The sequence below is a fragment of the Osmerus mordax genome, chromosome 6, assembly GCF_038355195.1.
Source record: "Osmerus mordax isolate fOsmMor3 chromosome 6, fOsmMor3.pri, whole genome shotgun sequence".
NCBI classification, from domain to species: Eukaryota; Metazoa; Chordata; class Actinopteri; order Osmeriformes; family Osmeridae; genus Osmerus; species Osmerus mordax.
This window is the reverse complement of record NC_090055.1, coordinates 9,886,535-9,908,783: the sequence shown is the minus strand read 5'-3', so window position 1 is coordinate 9,908,783 and position 22,249 is coordinate 9,886,535. Positions and strand designations below refer to the sequence as shown.

Genomic DNA, 22,249 nt, shown 5'->3' with positions numbered 1-22,249 from the left:
TATTCCCTACTGTAAACAGCGACGGCAAGGGACCATCACTTTTCAACGTCGTACAGCCTGTGCCTCTTTGACGGACGCGCGCACACACGCACACACACACCAAACTAATTCCACAGCGAGCACACACAATGAGAACCCATCAGGCAAGTGACCACAAACTCACAATAGTAGAACTGAACTAAACACACAAGTGCAGACAAGAAAACGTTTGGAAAACCTTCCGACATCACAGAGTAACACACTTCCATCACACACACACAGAGAGAGAGAGACCTAAACAGAGATTTCTAATGAGGTTGCTGTGTTTATTCATCATTTACAAAGGAAGGCTCCAGCGTCAATTACCCGGGCCTCAAACCGAGACAAACGCAGAAACAACGTAGCCCTGTGTACAAACAAACACTGTCTCAACATGTACGTGAATGTGTGCATAAAAGTGCATGTGATTCTGTGTGTGAGTGTGTGTGTGAGTGTGTGTGTGTGAGTGTGAGTGTGTGGCCATGGCTGCATGTTAGTCTGCCTGTAAGTACAGCCTAGGCCTTGGGTATGAAGTAACACCTAATCAGTAATAGCAGGAAGTACATAAATCAGCTGAGTAGGTCTATCAGTCTGTAAATCAACACTAGCACAATCATTACTGTGTGTGTGTGAATCACAATTGGGTGTGAGGTAAGCACCACTTGAGGCCTCTCCTAAAATCAACACTCCCATCCACAGAGGAAAGAACAAAACACATGCTCTCTATGCCCTATGTCCCAGTCTTGTGTGCGTGTGTTTGAGTGTGTGTGTGTGTGTTCATGTTAAAGTAGTGTCAACTGTGTGTTGGGGTCAGACCTACAGTATTGTGTACAGTATGTGACAGTGTGTATGTGAAAGTGTGTGTGTGCATGTGTGTATGTGACTGTGTGTGTGACAGTGAGTGTGTGTGTGTATGTATGTATGTGACTTCGGTGTGTGTTGGGGTCTGACCTGGCGGTAGGTCCCCTCCATGAGAGTGTCCAGGTTCTGGAGGGGGGCGGGGGTCTTGTCTTTGAAGCGTGTGAGGAGGCGACGCTGGATGGCCCGGAACTGGACGGCCCGCTCAGACAGCAGGTCCTGGTACTTCTCTGCACTGACACGCAGCTGCTCCCGGCAGGGCACGGAGGTCGCGCCACGGCAACGGAAAGAGGACATGGATACCATGTTACAGCAACATGAAGGTGACATGGTTCATACAAGATCATGCAAAGTCTCAACGAGCCTTTGAGTGTTTCCGTGATCTATCGTCTCAGCAGAGGAAACACTCAATGTAAATGTGAACGCGTGATAGATGCCCAATGAGAAGAACACAACATGTAACAAATGTGAAAAACAATCTAAAGCAAGAAAAAGAGAAACTGAAATGTAACTAAAAACCACCCTTCCTAAGGGAGGACATTCATTTGCGATCATGACAAATGGATCCCTAAAACATGTCAGAGTAGGATCAAAACCTGTTCCTTTTATTACGCTCTGGGATCTGAAACCCTTGGGCGCACCTCGAAGTGCTGGTCGACAGTCTCAAAGTACTCGCTGAGAGGGATGGGTCCTGAGAAGCTGTTCCTGAAGTCCTTGACGCCCAGCGCTTGGAAGTGGCTGTCGAACCGCTGCACCAGCTCCTTGGCCACCAACCAGATGTCCTCGAAACTGTCACTCTGGATGCGGTAGCGCTCTGTGGGAAAGAGAGAGAGAGAGAGAGAGAGAGAGAGAGAGAGAGAGAGAGAGAGAGAGAGAGAGAAAGAGAGAGAGAGAGAGAAAGTGAGTGAGTGAGAATAGCCACTCTCGTCCAAAGCCATGCATGGGGGGGTTCGAACCTGGGATCTCTTGATATGCAGTCAAAATGCTCTAACCACTGAGCTATACCCATCCCATGCATACTATATCAGTATATGATTTGTGATGAATACATGCATTCACAAGTTTGTGTGCGCATGCACAGTCAATTCCTACAGAGTCAGAGCCCTGATGTCCATGTGTGTGTGTGTTTGTATGTGTGTGTGTGTGTGTCTCACGGGAAGTCTTGGAGGCCAGCACAGTGACTCGAGCCCCGGAGATGAAGTGGAAGGCCATGGCATTGCCTTCCTTATCCTCTGACTTTTCAGCAAAGTCTAGAAATAGAGAGACAGACAAACAGTATGAGAATGTACTCTAAGAGATCCAAGATGGCGCCGATGATGGCTGCCTCGGTCGTTAGGTGCGCTCTTTTTTGTCTTGTTTTGTCTGTTAATTCAGTGTTCTGCCAAGATTTCCGGGGTTCTCTAACTAGAGAAGTACTTCTAAACATCAGGACTACAACTCCTGTGGATTTATTTCCCACTTTTCTGCTTCCAGCGGCGGAATTAGTGGGAATTATAGTCAAAGCCACCCTCGGCTTTGTCCTAGCAGCGAAGCGCCGTAGGAGAGGCAAACGAGCCGGTGCTCTGGTGCGACTCCGTCGGCGTGGGGCACGCACAGCGTTACCGGGGATATTTCTCTCCAACGTGCGTTCACTGAGCAACAAACTGGATGAACTTCAGCTACTGGTGTGGAAAAACAGAGACTTTCATTCATCTTCCGTTTTGTGCTTTACGGAGACATGGCTGAGTGAACTGATCCCAGACTCTGCGCTACAGCTAGCAGGTTTCAAACTGCTGAGAGCGGATCGTAACCCTGTGCTCTCTGGCAAAACGAAAGGCGGTGGTATTTGTTTTTACATTAACAGTGGCTGGTGTGAAGATGTGACAGTGATTCTGCAGCACTGTTCTCCTGATCTGGAATCATTTTTTATTAACTGTAGATCTTTTTACTCGCCACGAGAGTTTGCATCATTCATTCTGGTTGGCGTCTACATGCCTCCGCAGGCTAGCGTTAACGAGGCTCAACGTGTGCTCGCCAGCCAGATACTGAGTGTGGAGCATGAAAATCCGGATTCCTTGGTTATTGTGCTAGGCGACTTTAACAAAGGCAATCTCACTCAAGAACTCCCAAAATATAGACAATTCATCAAATGCCCTACCAGAGAAGGAAACACCCTGGATCACTGCTACTCTACAATCAGCAAAGCATACCATGCGGTCCCCCGAGCAGCACTGGGTCACTCTGACCACGCCATGGTCCACCTGATTCCTGCATACAGGCAGAAGCTAAAGCGCTGTAAGCCTGCTGTGAGGACATCAAAACAGTGGACCAGTGAAGCTATGGAGGATCTGCGGGCGTGCTTGGACTGCACTGACTGGGACATGTTCACGACTGCTACCAATAGTCTGGATGAGCTCACAGAGGCTGTGACATCATACATCAGCTTCTGTGAGGACTGCTGTATACCAACACGCACCAGGGTAAGCTACAACAACGACAAACCCTGGTTTACAGCTAAACTCAGAAGGTTGAGGTCAGAGAAAGAGGCCGCGTTTAGGAGTGGGGACAAAGACAGTTTCAAGGAGTCAAAGAACAGGTTTAGCAAGGCGGTGAGGGAGGCTAAACGACTGTACTCAGAGAGGCTAAAACACCAATTCTCTGCAAACGACTCTGCTTCTGTCTGGAGAGGGCTCAGGCAAATTACCAACTACAAGCCCAGAGCCCCCCACTCCACTAACGACTCCCGCCTGGCCAACGACCTGAATGAGTTCTACTGCAGATTTGAAAGACAATTGGACAGTCTTGAACTACCCCTTCCCACCCAGGAGGCCTCCCACCTCCCCCCCTCTACAGTGACGACTCTCTCCATTCAGGAGGGTGAAGTTAACAGACTTTTCAAGAGGCAGAACCCCCGCAAAGCAGCTGGGCCGGACTCTGTCTCTCCAGCCACCCTCAAGCACTGCGCTGACCAGCTGTCTCCGGTGTTTACCCACATCTTTAACACCTCCCTTGAGACATGCCATGTGCCAGCCTGTCTCAAGTCCTCCACCATCATCCCTGTGCCCAAAAAGCCAAGGCCAACAGGACATAATGACTACAGACCCGTCGCCCTGACCTCTGTGGTAATGAAGTCTTTCGAGCGCCTGGTGCTGGCACACCTTAAATCCATCACTGACCCTCTACTGGACCCCCTGCAGTTTGCCTACAGAGCCAACAGGTCTGTGGACGATGCAGTTAACATGGCCCTCCACTTCACCCTACAGCACCTGGACTCCCCAGCATCCTATGCCAGGATCCTGTTTGTGGACTTCAGCTCTGCCTTCAACACCATCATCCCCGCCCTGCTTCAGGACAAGCTCTCCCAGCTGAACGTGCCTGATTCCACCTGCAGGTAGATCACAGACTTCCTGTCTGACAGGAAGCAGTGCGTTAAGCTGGGAACACAAGTCTCTGACTCCCGGTCCATCAGCACCGGATCACCTCAGGGCTGCGTCCTTTCTCCTCTGCTCTTCTCCCTGTACACCAACAGTTGCACCTCCAGTCATCCGTCCGTCAAACTCCTGAAGTTTGCGGACGACACCACCCTTATTGGGCTCATCTCTGGTGGAGACGAGTCTGATTATAGGTGGGAAGCGGCCAACCTGGTGACCTGGTGCAGCCAGAACAACTTAGAGCTCAATGCTCTTAAGACAGTGGAGATGGTTGTGGACTTCAGGAGGAACACAGCCCCACTCACCCCCATCACCCTGTGTGACTCCCCAGTCAACACTGTGGAGTCCTTCCGCTTCCTGGGCACTATCCTCTCCCAGGACCTCAAGTGGGAACTGAACATCAGCTCCCTCATCAAGAAAGCACAAAAGAGGATGTACTTCCTTCGGCAGCTGAAGAAGTTCAACCTGCCAAAGACAATGATGGTGCACTTCTACTCAGCCATCATTGAGTCCATCCTCACCTCCTCCATCACCGTCTGGTACGCTGCTGCCACTGCCAAGGACAAGAGCAGACTGCAGCGTATCATCCGTACTGCTGAGAAGGTGATTGGCTGCAATCTGCCTACCCTCGAGGACCTGCACACCTCGAGGACCCTGAGGCGAGCGAGGAAGATTGTGGCCGACTCCTCCCACCCTGGACACTCCCTGTTTCAGTCACTCCCCTCCGGCAGAAGGCTGCGGTCTATCAGGACCAATACCTCACGCCACAAAAACAGTTTCTTCCCTTCCGCTGTTGGCCTCTTCAACAAGGCCAAGGGACCACACTGACTCAAATGACTTATTGCTTAAAACACACTGCTTTTGCACTGCACCACAACATGGTATCTTGTACATTTGTATTTTTTGTAATATTTGTATTTTTGTATTTTTATATTGTAATTTACGGCAACTTATATTTATCCCACTTAGTACTGCTAGTTTATGTACCCTTAGTATAGTTAGTCCACATATTTAAATTTTAGGTATATGTTTATTGTATGCACCTTCCTGCCAAAGCAAATTCCTTGTCTGTGCAAACTTTCATGGCGAATAAATCCCTTTCTGATTCTGATTCTGAGTAAGTCAGAGTGTGTTGGTTGGAGTCTGTATTTCTCATGTCAAGCATCTCTTTCACAAACACACCCAGCTCTTTTTCTTTTCAAGAATGATGGTTCTCCCTCACTCTCTCACACACACACACGCGCACACACACACACACACACAAAAGCCAAGAATGATGGTCCCACAGTATGTTTAGCTGTCCCTTTTTTCACTCACATAGACATGAATTCAGGCAACACACACACACATACACACACTCCGGTTCTCATGGGGCCAGTATGGTGTGGTCTCCCAGGATGTCAGACAGAGATAATGCAGCTTATCTCCCCTCAGGACGCCAGCCAAGGTGAACAGAGCACAATCACATTGTTCCTTATCTGACCACGAGTCGCCCTCTACACACACACACACGCACAAGCATACATGGTGGATATACAAATACACATGCAAATAAATATAAACTACTAATCTTTATCCCCAACAAACTTCTTTTTTTTTTTTTACTGCCCCAGTCTCTCTCGCTCTACACACACACACACACTATCTTCATAGATCTTACCAGCTGCAGGGAACTGTGTATGGGGACGCCATTCCCAGATCCTGATGACGACTGATCCCTGATAATGAGTGCTTCCCAGGTATCACACACATACACACACACTCTCTCTCTCTCTCTTTCCCTGGTGTGTCTGTTACCTGGGAAAACCTTGTTGAGGTTGACTGGGGGCTTGTTGGTGTCCACGGTGACCTTGTACTTGGCGTTCTTGGAGGTGGACGTGGGGCAGCAGACCAGCCGGAGGGGCAGGAAGAACTTGCACTGGGCCACCCTGGGCACCCCTGAGGAGGACAGGTGAAGGTAGAGGAGAATAATAATAAGATTTTATTTATATAGCACATTTCATACAAGAATTGCAGCTCAATGTGCTTAGGGGTAAAGGATGACAGAAGGGGAGGAGGGGGAACTGAGATCAACGACAAGCGTGCACAGTATTTGATAAGAAACGGCACTTGACTTTGTGACTTACATGCGTTTGTTTGACTTTATGACTGCATGTGTTTGTCTGCTGTGTGTGTGTGTGTGTCAGGAAAGGAACCATAGTTCAGTTTAGCTTCACATTCTACAAGGGACTGTGTGTGTGTGTGGTCACTATAGGAAGCGAGGGAGAGGGAGTGAGAAATGTGATATTGTCAACACCAGTTGTTTGCTTTTGATCCGGACCTGTGTCTGGATTACGTGCCAGGCAAGGTTTGCGCTATTCAATTAGAGGTTAGAAAGCTCAGTTTCCACAATATATCCCTACAAACATTCTCCCTAAGCACCTCAAGGCAAATCTCCAATAGAAAAATAGCCTTTCAGCATTGTCCCTATTTCACAGTAACATGGCCCCAATCAATCTTTGTCTACACTTGTCCGGTCTAACCCCACGTGTGGGCGAGACTCCACGCAGACATCTTGACTGACTGACTCTGCAGTGTTTTTGGAGGATTCCTCGCTCGATGGAAGTCCTAAAACAGCAACGGGCCGAATTAGGGGGCCGGGGCGGCCAACCATAACTGTCCCGGAGTTGGCTGATGCTGTGCTTGGCAAAAACCGGTGCCGGAATAACAGGGGATGGAAGAGAGATGGAGGAGAAGAGAGAGAGGGTGAGGGAGAAGGAGAGAATGAGGAGGGGGGGGGGAGAGGGAAAAGAAGGGAGACAGAGTGCCCAGGGGTATTTCCCATTCACGTATTTCCTCTCTAGACGACTGGGAAGGAGGATGAAGAATGGAGGGGTGGAAGAGAAAGGAAGAGAGAAATATGGGGTAATTCCTCCAGCCTCATGTAGGTATATACCTCAGAAAGGAGCCAGGGCAAGTAAAATATGAATACGGAAAAGGAAAAAAGGGGGGGAAACAGAGAAGGAAGGAGAAAGGGAGGGAGGGAGAGAGACCACTAGCTACAGTAGGACAGAAGACAAAAACCCGTCTAGACAGACCAATCTACAAGACCCAAAATGTTCAGCTGACTATCCACTGAACCTAACCATGCGGCATGTTGGTAGTTTGTTGCGCTTGTTGTAACATATCGCCCAAACACAAGAAGGCAACTAAACTGTCAACAGAGAGACAGAGTCACAGAGAGAGACACAGAGCGAGAGAGACACAGAGAGAGAGAGAGTTCAGTTCCAGTAGGTTGTCATGCCCAGTGGAGCTAGCCTGGGCTGCGTTACCCGATAACGATGGATCTTAGCAACGATCAAGCAAAATAACGCAACCATCGATATTTCCTACGTGCGTTTCCCAAACATGCTCGTAAGGAGAGCTACGAATTTTCAAGAGACGCTTTAGCTACGGTGTCTTTGGGAACGGCCCCAAAAACTAAGATTCGTCATACGATGGATTCTATGATCAACTTAGGCTTACGACGCTTTGAGGAAACGCAGCCCAGGCTGGTGCGTGCCAGCGGTTCTGATCCCTTCCTGTTTTGTCTGACCAGGTAACCTAAGCTGTGGACTGGAAAGCACTGTGCATTGGCCTGGCTCTCGTAGCGGACGCCAGTGACATCACAGAGGCAAGATGACCACACCAGCCACCTGTAGCTGGAGTGTTCCTTTCTCTGGCTCTTCATCTTCAATTCCCTTTCTCTGTCCGTGTCCCCCTCTCCTTCTCTGACCTTTTTCGATATTTTTCATCCACTTCCTGTATCTATGGCTCTGTTTATGATTTGTATGTGTCCACATCCTTCTACATTTGCATTTATTTATTTAGCAGTGTCTTTTATTCAAAGGGCCACACAAACATGACTGGAAGTGCACATTTCCTAACAATATTACTGGTTAATACCTAGGAACATTCCAGAGGAGGACACCACATAATTTATCGAATAAAACTTCACCAAAAACAGAACCCCTCTATCACATCTCTTTCTCTCAAACTCGTTCAATCTCTCCTTTCGCAGCAACTTATTTTCAGCAGGCCACTTTCTTAGAGGTATTCTCTCAAACTTCCATGGCCCTTAAAAAAGGTCACACACTAAAACCTATATAATCCTCCCAGCGCCTGCGGCAGTGACTGTTGGGAGCGTGTTGAGAGGATTGCTAGGCCCTCGTTTAGAGCATAGGGCATGTTTGTTTAATGTCCTTTGCAGGCTTTCAACATGCAACAAATTGCTGGCGAAATGAATAAACTGGCTGCCGCCATCAATGACGGGTGAGGCAGAGCAACATGAAAGTGGGAGAAAGAGAGAGAGAAAGAGAGAGAGAGAGAGAGAGAAAGAGAGAGAGGAGTGAGCACGGGAGGACAGGGGAACATAGAGGAAAGGAGAGGTTGAGTGGGAGGGATGAGAGAGGTTGAAGAGCCTGGAAAGGACTAGGGAAACATTTTTCCGTCTCAGGTTCACAGTCGCCGTTGACTAGTCGGCACTTTCTCAAAAGACAAACTTTGTGTGTGTGTGTGTGTGTGTGTGCACTTAAAAGAGGGGACGCCCTGACTGTAAATCTAGAGCGGTTCCACCTCCTCACACACCGTTTCCTCGTCTATTCCCAGGCTGCCAAGGCAGAGTTACGACTGCCACCACCACTGTGATTGACCTGCCGCTGTGTGTTAGTGTCTCTGTTTGTGTATATGCCTTCTTCTTTGTGTGTGTGTCTTACCTGAGCTACCACTGTTGCCCTCTGTTGGCATCCATGAGATCTACACACCTGACACCACCTTGAGGTCAAACATGTAGCTTCTACACATGTACTGTATATAACTACTTAGTGCTGCATATACAGTATATATGCAGAACTTGTCTATAGCTACTCGTCTTTCCGCCAGGTAAAAGGTTGCACTAAAATGGGCCTGTGTAGTTGAGAAGTGTCCACTGTGACCTCTTCAAAAGAACAACTTCTGGATGACTCTTCCTAGTTGAATGAAGTGGCGTGTGTGTGCGTGTGCGAGGAAGGGTGGGTTTGTCATGTCTAGTCTCTGACCACTGAGTTTATTTGACCGCGGGGCGACCGTGAGGGATCGCGATCTCGCTGCAGCTGCGATGAGGTCACCGATACGCTGATAGGCGTGGGTGTGTTTGAATGACAGTGTGTGTGCGCGTACATGAACGAGTGCATGTGTGCGGTTTAGTTCATGTCTATGTATGCATGCGTGTGAGTGTATGCATGCGTGTAAAAGTGATTGTGTCTGTGTGTCTGTGTGTGTGTTGGGGGGGGGGGGGGGGGGGTCTCCCTGCAGTCTCCGAGTCGACTGTTCATTGGAAGGTTATCCTGCGCTGAATCAAAGCACATAAGCACAGACAGGCAAAAGCAAACACAAACTCGGAACTAGACACACCACTACTAAGCTGCACTGATTGTGTATAATGATTATATATGTGTGCGAGTGTAAGGGGATATGTTTAATGCTTACAGTACCTTTGCTAAGTAAGTTGGAAGTATAATGTGTGTGTGTGTGTTGATGCATCAAATCCTTCAAGTCTATAAGTACCTGTTGTGCAAGTTTGCACATGTGTGTGCGTCTCAGCCAGCTATCATGTTACGGGGGAAACATCAACATAGACTGAGGCCTCTTCCTGTGTGAGGCAGAGCTACTGCACCACTACAAACTACTAACTGACTACTACTAATTCCTGCGACTTGAGAGATTGACAGAGATTTAAATGACAGTTTTTCAAGGTATTTCTGTTGTTCCAACCATATAGTCAAAAATTCAATATCTGAAATCTATTAGAAAGGTCATAATCTCTCGAGTGTCAGCTAATGCAGCCTACACTAATATTAGCGTTGATACCGCAGTTACTACTACTAACTAGATACGACGACAATACTAAATAACTAGTAATAGCACTACTGCCTACCAGTCCTGCTCCTACGGATGCTAACCATGACTCACCTGCAGGGTTGAGCTCTGTCGCACGGCCGGCCCAGCAGAGAAACAAGACAGAGTGAAACAGAGCCGTGGCTTGAGTGGGCCCAGTGTAGCCCCGGGCGTGTAAACACCACCACTCACACACTTCCCCTCAGCCCGCGTCTCCTGTTCCCTCTGCCCCTTAACCATCCCCCCCCCCCCCCCACACACACACACACGCGCACACACACACCCTCAACCCTCTCTCGCCTTTGGATTTTGTTTCCTTTCTGGCTGCCCCCCCCCCCCCCCCTCCCCCCTCCCTTCATCTCCGACCACTCGTCTCTCCTCCTCTCTCCTCCCTTCTTCCATTGAAACCATTTATTTAGCTCACATGTCTGGAATGGGATGGGGGGGGGGGGGGTGGCAAAGCTGAAATGATTGACTGAACAGTACTTTCCTTCATTTTTTCCCCCTCCTCCTTTCAAAGGGTCTAAGAGGGCTAGCTTATAAAGAAGGATACAGCACCCCATCATGGTTGAAACTATGAATCCGTGCAAATGACTCCCGGGGCAAGTCGGAGCACAGCGAGAGGATTCATTTGAAATGGATTCTTCGAAACACTCACTGCAGAGCTCTCGGGAGTCATTTGACAGTGACTCCCGTGGCGGCTCTGCAGTGAGTCAGGCCAGGGAGCCCCCAGAGCTCTGGTTGTGTATTTCATGGTTTGTTAGCATTGATGAAAGCCATGCTTCTCCTCCCTCCCTCTCCCTCCCTCTCTCTCTCTCTCTTGAACTCGCCCACACCAGTGGAGTAGGAAGGAGAGAGGACAATAAAGAGAGAACTGACATGTTTTAGTTCAGTGCTGAGTGAAGAGTTTGGTAAATGTACAGCACAGGTCAAACTGAGTGGAAGGTGCTAGCAGAACATGGAAACACACATGCGTATACACACAAAAATACATACTATGCATACAGAAACGTATAAAAACATAAATATACAAAAAGAATCTGGTGTGGAAATGTGTCAGCGCTCCGCAGGCCAGTAAGATAAAGATGTAAAACTTGCGTGAGGAAATGGCATTAAACCACTCAGAAATTTGTGCAACGAAAATAAAGATCACCACGGAACAAGAGCAACATGAGCTAAAAAAAGAACACCTGTCTTCAATAAATGATAAAAGGCAGCTTTTTGAGAGACTTTGAGAAAGACTTTGGCTGCAAGACACTCTCAGTCCCATTCATCATGCCTTTGGGACCATTGGTTGACCACTGAAAAAAGGACTGCGCACAGCGAGAGGACTGAGGCCCTGTACTTGGGCCCTTTGGAGGGCTTAGGAAGAGGAGAGCAGTCCACTCATGGTAATCCCCTGTAGGGCTTAAGTGGAGGACAGTAGCTGAGGGTTGTGCTGTAATGACGAGGGACAGCGGAGGAGAGGAACACATTCCTCCCATATGCTGACATTTCCTCTCACACTCACTCGCTCTCTCTCTCTCTCTCGCTCGCTCGCTCTCACTCTCTCTCGCTCTCTCTCACACACAGAACCAGGTTCCTCCTCTCTCCATAAGCTGGCAGTACTGCGTCCAGGCTGCCAGTGAACTGTTCCTTACCTGTGATCCAACCTTCTAACACGCACCGCAACCAAAGGGCAGCCAAGGCACCAGGAACCCGGTGGAAAACTCCAGACTCCCCTCCTCCTCCCCCAACCCCATGCTATTCTTAGCATCACAATAAAACAGTGCCTTGATATTTTCAAGTCATTTTATAGTTAACGGCGAGCGGAGAACCTTTCCACCAGAGTCCTGCCAAATCAGACACAGTCCAAGGGAAACAATAGTACTAATGCTACCTCTCTCTCTCTCTCTCTCTCGCTAACTCTCTCTCTCTCGCTAACTCTCTCTCTGTCGCTACCTCTCTCTCTGTCGCTACCTCTCTCTCTCTGTCACTACCTCTCTCTCTCTGTCGCTACATCTCTCTCTATACATATTTCCCTCCCTCCACCCCCCCCCCCCCCCGCTCGAAGCGCTTTGAAATGAGTTAAATAATAATAAAAACTCGGTGACATTTTAATTTCTAGAAAGAGGGGTTTTGTTGGTTGGAGGGGAAAGTAATGTCTTCCAGAAACACATGGAGCCTGGAACCAGATGCTGTGATGGCTCTGGTACAGGCCTCGGCACAGCCTGCTCACATCAGAGCTGTGTTTAAGAGCTGCCACAGCTAGGAACACTGAGCCTTTCTATTGGGCGGCCTGCTGATGTTACAGACAACCGCTGGTTCCAGTCTGTCAGTGATGTCACACACAGCTGTTACCGATGTCATAGAACAACCGCTGTGATGTCACTGACAGGTGTTAGTGATGTCACAGACAGCTGGTACCGATGCCATAGAACAACTATCTGTGGCCTCACGGACAGGTGTTCGTGATGTCACAAGCGTACGTGAGAAATCACAATGATGTTCTAAATGGGTGATGTCACAAATGGTAAGTGATGACGTCACAGGCGATAAAGTATGCGATGGCATCCAGTTGGTAAGACAACAAGTGCTTGAAACAAATTGCAGAAATGGCATGAAAGTCCGCGAGTTGCTGTGTGTAAGCATGTGTGTGTACCTGTGGGCGAGCTATAGGACACTGCCACATCTCCTGTCAGGTCAGCTGGTGGGTACTCTCCATTCAGGAAGGCAGAGAAGGTCACTGCCATGGTGGCACCCACACCTGGGGACGACGAGAACAACAGTTAAACACTGAAGCAGCCATTTTAACATGTGAACAGGACAACAACAACAAAAAAGCTGAACTAAATAACAGAATGAACCAGACTGCTAGGGGACCGAGAGCCCAGGAACCACACCACTAACACTCTCTCACTACCCTACGTTTCCGTACTCACAAACACACATTTGTTCAAACATCTCGAGGAAAGGTGCAGACAGCAGGATTTAAAACATTAACCAGACTCTCATTCACACTCACTCACACAGTGAGGGTCAGAGGGAGAGGGGGAGAGAGAGAGGGGGGGAGAGAGAGAGGGAGAGAGAGAGAGAGGAGCGAGAGAGCGAGAAGGGGAAAAGCCAGCAAGAGATCAAATACAGTCTGTGTGGAAAAGATATATATTTCAGCTAATGGCTCTTCTCTCTCCCTTACATACACACACACACAGAGAGAAAAGGGGCACACCCTGCCTGCGTCAGGTCGCTGTGGTAATAGGGCGTGACGTGCAAAGCTATAGTCCCAAAGTAGGGTCGGCACAGGTGACCGAGCCACAGTTATGTGCCAGGATTCCTCTGCGCTCTCTCTCCTCCCCCTCTTTAACACAGTGCCTGCTCCCTCCCTCCCTCCCTCTCACTCCCCATTTCTCTATCCCCACAGTGGCTGCGTCAGTATTGACTGCAATTGCAAAAAAGCAGATGACAAGACCACCGTATCTGTCAAATAAATCCAATAAACAAACAAGACAAACAACATCCAACAGTAACCATGGACACTGACATAGAGAGGCCAAACTGGAGGCCAATCTGGCCTCACTGGTACAAAACTTTCTCAAGCCAAAACATAAGGAGAAAAATCGAGAATGACTATGAGGCCTAGACAAATGCCCAAAACACTGTACATATTTGATGAAACATCTCCCATGTGAATTAACGAATTTGTCCACTTATGGCAAAACCTCAGGTCAACCAGCGATACCAAAACATGAACGAATGAACCTTCAAATCATTCTGTTCAGTGTGTACTTGTATTAGTACACACTGAACCCTCCCCCCCCCGGAGAGAGAGAGAAGAACAAGCCCCACGTTTTCTCCTCGGCCCACCAGACACCCTGACAGGGTGACGAGCTCTCGCCCTCCTTTCTCCCGGCCCTCCCTCCATCTCCCCGTCCTTCTCTCTGTTCAGAGCCGGGGGCAGGCTTTTAACCTCTGGACCCTGACACCGCGAGGTCAACACTGACCAGACGGGCCTAATTGTTACCACGCCATTAACACCTCCCCACAGAATAACATCAACAACAATGGACCAGAGCACAGATCCCTCCTCTTTCACCCCTTCTCTTTCTCTCTCTCCCCCTCTCTCTCTCTCTTGTTTGCCTAACTCTGACTGAAGCCACTTTTCCCTCCCTCCCTTCCTTCCTCCGTCTAGCTTTCTCCCGCTCTCTTTCTGGATTACTCCCTTGGTTCCCCTCAGGGCTGGAGAAAAGTGGACATGGGGAGTCGACCTTAGTTAACCCCCGGTCACCTACCGCATAGCGAGGGAGGGTTTCACCAGAGGTGGGAGGTACTCACAATGCTGGGAGTGGGGAAAGTGTGCGTGTGTCTGTCTGTCTATATGTATGATAGATGAGACTAATATGCAGAAATGCTTGTGTATTTACAGTAGGATGCCAAAATGAGTCTACCATCACCAACTGGTTTTATTTGACCATGTAAGAAAAATGTGAAAAGTTGCATTCTGTTGATAATTAGTATTCAAGAATATATTTTACATTGAGACGACACATACATCTCTTAAAAAGTGAAATGTCAATTCGCTTATACACATTTACAAAAAATCGCAGAGACCCTATGTATTTCATTTAAAGAGTAACTACAATATTTGGATTGTCAAACTCTGCACAAAATTGTAGAATCATTGCCACAGTAAAATACATCATTAAAGCTAATTATGTTAATCACAAATACTGAGAATTTTGTACAGTTTGAGAAACAATTTACATTTTGTCAAACTACTTTGTTTAACTGAAAAAAACTGCAGTTCTTTTGGAGCCTATTTATGACATTGTTAAAGTAGAAATGTGTTTGTGTGAGTGTGTACACTCTGATCAAGTTAACTGCTATGCTGCTAGTCCTCACTCGAGTGTGTGGGCATATCCTGACAGACAGCTTCATGTGCCGGGTTCAGCACTGGTGACCTCTGAAATTCCCTGGTCAAGCCCCCAGCCTCATTCTAGTCTGTGTTGGTTCTGGAAGACTTAGCAACGCTATGCTGCTGGAGATGCAATTCACTAACAACGATTTATGGTGTTGATTATTGACATGCTGGAGAGAACACAGGGATTTCATAAGTATTACTTTTTGTTTTATGGATGTTTATGTTTAATACCTTAGACATCAAAACAGTATATCTTCTGAAAGTCTATCACACAGACATAGGAAACATGTTTCGAGTTTCAGCTGGCATGGATAAAATTGTTGAGATCAATAACCAGCATTTCAACTACCTTTCATTAACTACCAGAATTTAATTAACCTTTATTATCCATTGGTTGTTCGCATCGAAAATGATATCATCAGGTATTGATCACTGAGGTTTTGAAGTAATTCGAAGGTCAAAAGATCAAAACATCAGACAGACGCCCATTAGGGAGATAAACATGATCGTTAAATATTCCATAAATCTTAAAAATCATGCATAAAGCACCGCAGTATCTCAGACGCTTCCTCCATCGTCACTCGATGAAGCACGGTAGGGTGGGCTTGCATGCACTTGGCGCATGACAAACGATTCTTGCAGTCCTTACTCATATGCCCCCGATTCAAACAAGAGAAACAGATGCCTCTCTCCCTAAGAAAGGTCAGCTTTCGCTCTGGAACAGACAGGCCTCCAAATTGCTGGCACTGATCCAACGCGTGACCTCCACTGCAATAGAAGCACACAGAGAGACCGCTGGGCTGCTGAAGAGTGAGGGACTGGAGGCTTGAATCCAGGGCTAGCACCCTGGAAGCTAAGCTACTTCCTGTGGCCCTGGGTCTCATCTGCAGTGCGGTGAGGCTGGCGCTCCTCCTGGCACCTTCAACACCGGGGTCCTGGCGGGGCTGACGGTCCCTGGAGACTGCAGTGGCCTGGCTTCCCAAAGGGCCGATGGAGGTTCTGGTCTTGGGACGAACACTTGGTTGGGACGAGCGCGTCTCCACCGTGCTGCTCTTACGGCCCTCTCCACGGTCTGAAGACCCAGACGCCCCCAATCTTGCATCATGAGGGGTGTTCATGCCATCCGTGGAGACTGACCTGACTTGAGGTTTTGTCGAAGTTCTAGGCAGTGTGCGGGTAGCATCCAACAAAATCTCTATCTGTCGTCTCCTCAGTTCTTCCATGTTCTTGTTATTTGTTGTTCTTATCCAGCAGAGTTTGTCTTCAGAGTTTGTCTTCAGAGATGCAGTAACAAGGACCGCTATTTGGTTTCAACACTGCTAGAGATTGATAAGTTTCGTTTTGCAGGAAAACCTGTATTGTTTCCTGAAGTTGCAGATCATAGTCACTCAATGGACTATGCTCATTTGCATTAAAGGGGCAGTGGTAATATTTTAGAAAAAGCTACTTAAACTCCGTACCGTAGGCCCTAGCCACAGAATTGCCAAGAAGTGGTTAAGAGTCTGTAGAGACTGTGTAGAGACTGTGTTTCTGCTGACTTCTCCCTCAGTTGACAAACGGTTCAAACTTCAGTGTCCTGTCAGAACATTAGGGTGAACTGCACAGTCATGTTCAGTAGAACTGCGGTGTCGTCACACTTGTTTTGCGTTTTCTGAAGTCACAAACTAAACAGTGTATGAGCTCTGGCAGGCTTCTTGCTCAGGCAATTAAGTTTAACAGTAAATATCTCCGATCCAATTTAAATTAAATGTGTATAGGCCTATCAGTTTTAGAGCTTTAAAGATGCCCATATATGTCATTATCGATATCTGTGACCTAACCCTTACACAAACTCCAAAGAACAGTCTGTAGGAAGACGGCTCAAGACCCTGATCCTGCTGGCCTCCTCCCTCGCGTACGACAGAGAACCGGCGGCGGATGATCGCAGTCAAGCAGCATCGCTGTTTACAATCTGTGTGTGTGTGTGACAGTTATAGTGACTACAACATTGGTGCTCATCAAGATGGTTGTGAGTTCATTGGTAGCAGCAAACACAGAGAGAGAAACACAGAGGAAGAAAGAAAAAGGGGGAGGCACAACAATAGGTAGAGAGAAGGAACAAGACAGAGATGCACTGAGGGAGAGAGACAGATGGAGAGCCTGAGGGAGAGAGATGGGGAGACTGAGGGAGAGTGAGAGAGAGAGAGACCGAGGGAGAAAGAGAGAGAGACCGAGGGAGAGAGATGGGGAGACTGAGGGAGAGTGAGAGAGAGATCGAGGGAGAAAGAGAGAGAGACCGAGGGAGAGAGATGGGGAGACTGAGGGAGAGTGAGAGAGAGATCGAGGGAGAAAGAGAGAGAGACCGAGGGAGAGAGATGGGGAGACTGAGGGAGAGTGAGAGAGAAAGACAGTGAGAGAGAGAGAGACCAAGAGAGAGAGACCGAGAGAGAGAGAGAACAAAGGAGGTAGTGTGTGGTGGTGGACAGGGGGATTGGATTCCCATCTGAGACGAATAAAAAGTGAAATAACAATAAAAATCAGAAGGCGCTGCCTCCCCCGCGAACCCTGGACAGGCCAAGCTGAGCGGGGGATGGAGTTTCTAAACAGAGGATCCCGCGGTGGCACACACACACACACACTTTCCCTCTCTCTCTTGCACAAACACACACACACACAACTAGACATACTGTACACATAATGCACATTTATAGTTTACGGCACACGCACGCAAACACACACACACACAGTTGCACTGATGCATAGGAACCCATTCGCATACCATTACCCATGGACACACACTGAGTGAAAGAATCAAAGACACATGGGCACAAGCAGGATGCGGCCAAGCGAACACACTCCAATCACCCAACACACTTGAACACACAGCTGCCGGCATGGGAGCGCTGCTTCCCAGGGATACAACACAGACGCCTCAATGAAGGAGGGGTGTGTGAGAAGTGTGTGTGTGTGTGTGTGAGATAGAAGGGGGCTGGGGTGGGGAGGAAAGATGGAAGGATGAGACCGGGGGGGGGGGGGGGGGGGAGGGAGAGGAGAGGAGATCTGCGAAAAAGAAAAGAAAGGCAGTTTGTGATGGAGAGATGAAGACATGAGGAGAAGCAGAGACGAAGGAAGAGTGGAGGACAGCTGGAGACGAAGATGACCTGCATGTGCGTGTATGTGTGTGTGTGTGTAAGCGCTACGCGAGTGTGTGCGCAGTGCACCAAGGAGACATTGCCATTACTGTACAACAGCACTATGATCTCTGGGCCAAGATCCCTGGACAGAATCATTTACACCTGAAAACATATGATTCCAAGCAAAAAAACGATCGATTTGAACTCCTATCAAGAAGACAGTAATGACCAAACTGGCCAAATCGAATGTATTATTATTATCTGCTAAGCGGTGTCAGACATGGTGGTCCTTTTAAAATGAACGCTAAATCTATCCATTCTGGGCCAAATCAGGCCACAGTGGGGTCACATAGGGGTAGAGAGGGAGGTGTGTGTGTGTGTGTTTTGAGGCTCATGTTTCACAGCAGAGAAGCTGCTGATTGACTGGTGGAGGGCAGCGCCAGATTTCTGTGTGGGAGACAAAGAGCATGGCATAAATACACCTAGTCACTGTTAGTTCACTGTGTGTGTGTGTGTGTGTGTGTCTGAGAGAGAGAGAGTGCTCTTTACCTCAGCTTTCCTAAGCTGCCATCAAAATGTTTTTCTCCTTTTCAACTTTACTGTGCAATGTGAGTCAGCGTGTCAGCAATGTGAGGGTTTTTTCCTCTCCATTTTATCTTGTAATCTTCCAAATCAACAAGGTCAAGTTTTCCTCCACAACCAAGGCCAAATTAAACAAACTGATTTCTCTGACAGCCCAATGTTACAGTTATGGTTAGCCATAACCCAATATGAAACAAAAGTTCTCCACACAAACACACAAAACTAGACAACCTACAGGAGTTACGTCGTGGGCTCTGGCCAGCGATGTCGCTCCTTACACGGTCCCTAAGGCAGCTCCTCCAAAAAGACCTTTTCCACGCTAGTTAACCTAGCCAAACGCGGCAAACTCAACTTCCCTCAAAAGGGCGCTGCGTCTTTGCGAGTCTCTTGACCTAATGACGGGCGACGCGTCACCCGGGCTTTCATTCACAAAAGAACGTTCCCTCTCTTTGCACTGCTCTCAGATGCAGACGTGGCGATAACGCTGATAGCGTCCCGGCGGTTCTACCAGACAGACGGGGACGGCAGCTCGCGGACGTCTGGGATTGCGCCTCCGAGCAGGGTTAACCCCTTCCTGACCGGTCAGGCTGAGCTGGTCGCTGGCTTGGCTCCCAGCAACTTCTCGGATGCTGTCCTCCGCCTGCGGTCTAGGGGGGCGACTCACTGGCTTGTTACCCTCTCGTTCTCTGTGTTTGGACTGGGTAAGAGTGTGTGTGAGTGTGTGTGTGTGTGTGTGAGAGAGACAGAGAGAGTCTGAGTGAGACCGCACGGAGGACAGAACACAAAACGGGGAGAGGGGAGAACGCCAGGGGACGTGGAGAGAGAGGCCACCAGACATGTGGACGTCCTGAGGGGAGGGGGGGGGAGAGAGAGAGAGAGAGACTTACCTAAGGGCTCCAACACAAACTGCTCCTGCGTGACAGCTAGGGGCGGCTGGACACACACGGTCACCTTAGGGCCCTGCAGCGCACAGCGACTCTTCACCTTGATCTGAGACAGGGAGGGAGGGGGTGGAGAAGGAGAGCGAAAGAGAGAGGACGTAAAAGGGTAAGGGTGGAGAGTGAGAGAGAGGAGAGAAGAAAGGGTGGAAAAGTGAGTGAAGAGAGAGAGAGAGAGAGAGAGAGAGAGAGAGAGAGAGAGAGAGAGAGAGAGAGAGAGAGAGAGAGAGAGAGAGAGAGAGAGAGAGAGAGAGAGAGAGAGAGAGAGAGAGAGAGATGAGAGAGAGAGAGAGAGAAAAGACAGTGAAAAGTGAGAAGCTCGAGCTAGTTACTGAAACCCTGCCGGCGAGCGCTGATGAGGTCATCAGCGTGCTGCACAGACGCACCTTTACAGTGACCGAGGGAACCGGCACGCCGTTGATCTCTGGGATGAGAGCTTGCTGTGGGGAAAGAAAGACAGTCATTTCACAGAAACATTTAAAAAGGGGCAGTGTGTGTGTGGGTGTGCGCGCGTCCTCACAGACGTGTCGTCCATGCTGGAGGAGACAGAGGCCGTGACGGAGAGGTCTTCCTCCGCGTCCGTCTTAGGAAGGATGTCTACAGGAAACAGGAACATCGTCACCGCAAAGAGAGCCTACGCCGTTCACTCGGCCTTGAAGGAACCTGTTCCGAGGCCCTTGGCCCAGACACAGGTTCTTGAAGGTTCTAGGTATGTTCCTCTGTCGGTTCTCCCGGCGGTTCCCCCCCCCTCACCCTGGCTCCTGGTGACCTCGCGGATGACCTTCTGCAGGCTCTTCATCTCGGCGTCCACCTGGGAGTAGTCGGCCTCCCGCGCGTCCACCTTGGGGGTGGAGAAGAAGGAGGGGTCGGTGCCCATGTAGGAGCACTGCAGGTGGCCCTCGGCGCTCAGGGTCACCCACCCACGCCCCTTCAGGTCCCTGCCCAGAAGAGGGAGAGACGCGGGCCTCAACAAACAGACATGACAGAGAGACAGCGAATCGGTTGGAGAGAGTAGAAGGCGAGAAGGAAGGAATCCAGACTGGGTTCGCATGTGTGTGTGTGCGCCTGTTAACTAGTTGCAGATGTGTTGTGGTTCCAGGCCAGTGAGTCGGTAACACACCGCACGCACACACAAACACACACACACACAGGGTCCAGAGCCCCGAGCAGTACGCCCCACACCTGCATGGCGGGGTGTCTGAGGGGGCATAAACTCCTCTTTACTGCAGCATGGAATTAATTGTACTTGCACACACACGCACACACCTTCGGGTTGACATCTCGCGTGCGTTCATGTTTCCGATGGAGACGGGCCGAGACATATCGACCCAAGAGACCAGCAGTAGTCAAGGAGATCATTTAAGTAACCCTGTTTAGATTCACAATAACACACCCTATCTCCAGCATCTTAAAACAGATTGTAGAGCCAATCTGCATTATTATTCCATGTGGTTGGACTTCATACTAAATTGCGGAGCGATTACGGCCGTTTTGGTGCATGTAACATTGAGCTTCAAGTGCATCACTTCCTTATCTGTTTTGATTGGCCAGCTGGATGGTATTGTGAGGTCTTTTCCTCCTGGGGATGGCTGGGGATTTCTCATGGTGAAGATCATAATTGATTATTATTAACCATAACACACCTGGTCTGTGTATGGACTGGACTCTCGTGAGCGTGTGTGTCAGGATGAAGTGCATGTGTACACTGGTGCTGTGAAGACACTCAGAGAGCTCATGGTGTTGACAGATTGTCTCTTTAGAATAGTCTCTCTCTCACACACACTCACACACAGACACAAAGGAAGAGAAGCAGGGGAGCTCAGCCAAGCGCGGAGGACAGGAATGGAGGTTCATCTAAGTGCTTCCACTCTCGTACCCCTCTCCTTCCATCTCTCGTTCCGTCCCTCCTCTTTTCTTTCATCCCTCCATACCCAGAGACAGGTCTATAGGGATATCTATTACCTTATCGGACCAATGGGAACGCAGCCGCACACACACGTGTACACACACACACACACACACACACACACACACACACAGTGTCTGCCAGGAAATTAGGGGTTCACTTTGTTTAAAATAATTAAACATAATCAAGTATGTTCAGCTATAAAATTGTACAGTGTGTGTGTGTGTCAGTGTGGGTGGGGGCTAGTGTGTGTGTGTGTGTGTGTGTGTGTGTGTGTGTGTGTTGGCGGAGGCATTTACTCACGGGAAGTTGGCGAGGCGAACTGCAACCGGCACGCAGGCTAGCTGGGCGGCCCACTTGAGCGTGACATCCTGGTAGACCAGCAGCATGTTGGTGTGGTTCCCCAGCAGCGTGTTGGTGGTTCCCTCCGACACTAGGGGGCACACACACACACGTTCTGTTGGTTCCTAGTGACAGGTTGATCCGAGTTTTGCCCCTTTTACGCGAGGGGGGAAATCCAGACGCATTACTTTTTTGGGTGAGGAATAAATAACCGTCGTCGGTGCACTCGCACGCTCACACACACACGCGCGCACGCACTTACACACACAAACTCTCAAGTGACTCAGAGCTCA

The 22,249-nt window shown here is 49.0% G+C and overlaps 1 protein-coding gene across 1 annotated transcript in view; it reads right to left on the bottom strand.

The window, feature by feature from the left end:
- bbs9 (Bardet-Biedl syndrome 9) overlaps nucleotides 1-22,249 on the bottom strand; it is a 76,045-nt gene that overhangs the window by 40,769 nt on the left and 13,027 nt on the right. The window contains exons 9-18 of the mRNA XM_067237425.1: nucleotides 20,462-20,646; nucleotides 20,229-20,305; nucleotides 20,095-20,148; nucleotides 19,658-19,760; nucleotides 12,820-12,924; nucleotides 10,254-10,268; nucleotides 6,084-6,224; nucleotides 2,031-2,126; nucleotides 1,518-1,690; nucleotides 970-1,122 (exon numbers count right to left, since the gene is read on the bottom strand). Of these exons, the coding sequence (XP_067093526.1) occupies nucleotides 970-1,122; nucleotides 1,518-1,690; nucleotides 2,031-2,126; nucleotides 6,084-6,224; nucleotides 10,254-10,268; nucleotides 12,820-12,924; nucleotides 19,658-19,760; nucleotides 20,095-20,148; nucleotides 20,229-20,305; nucleotides 20,462-20,646 (1,102 nt within the window). The remainder of the gene's footprint in view (nucleotides 1-969; nucleotides 1,123-1,517; nucleotides 1,691-2,030; nucleotides 2,127-6,083; nucleotides 6,225-10,253; nucleotides 10,269-12,819; nucleotides 12,925-19,657; nucleotides 19,761-20,094; nucleotides 20,149-20,228; nucleotides 20,306-20,461; nucleotides 20,647-22,249) is intronic.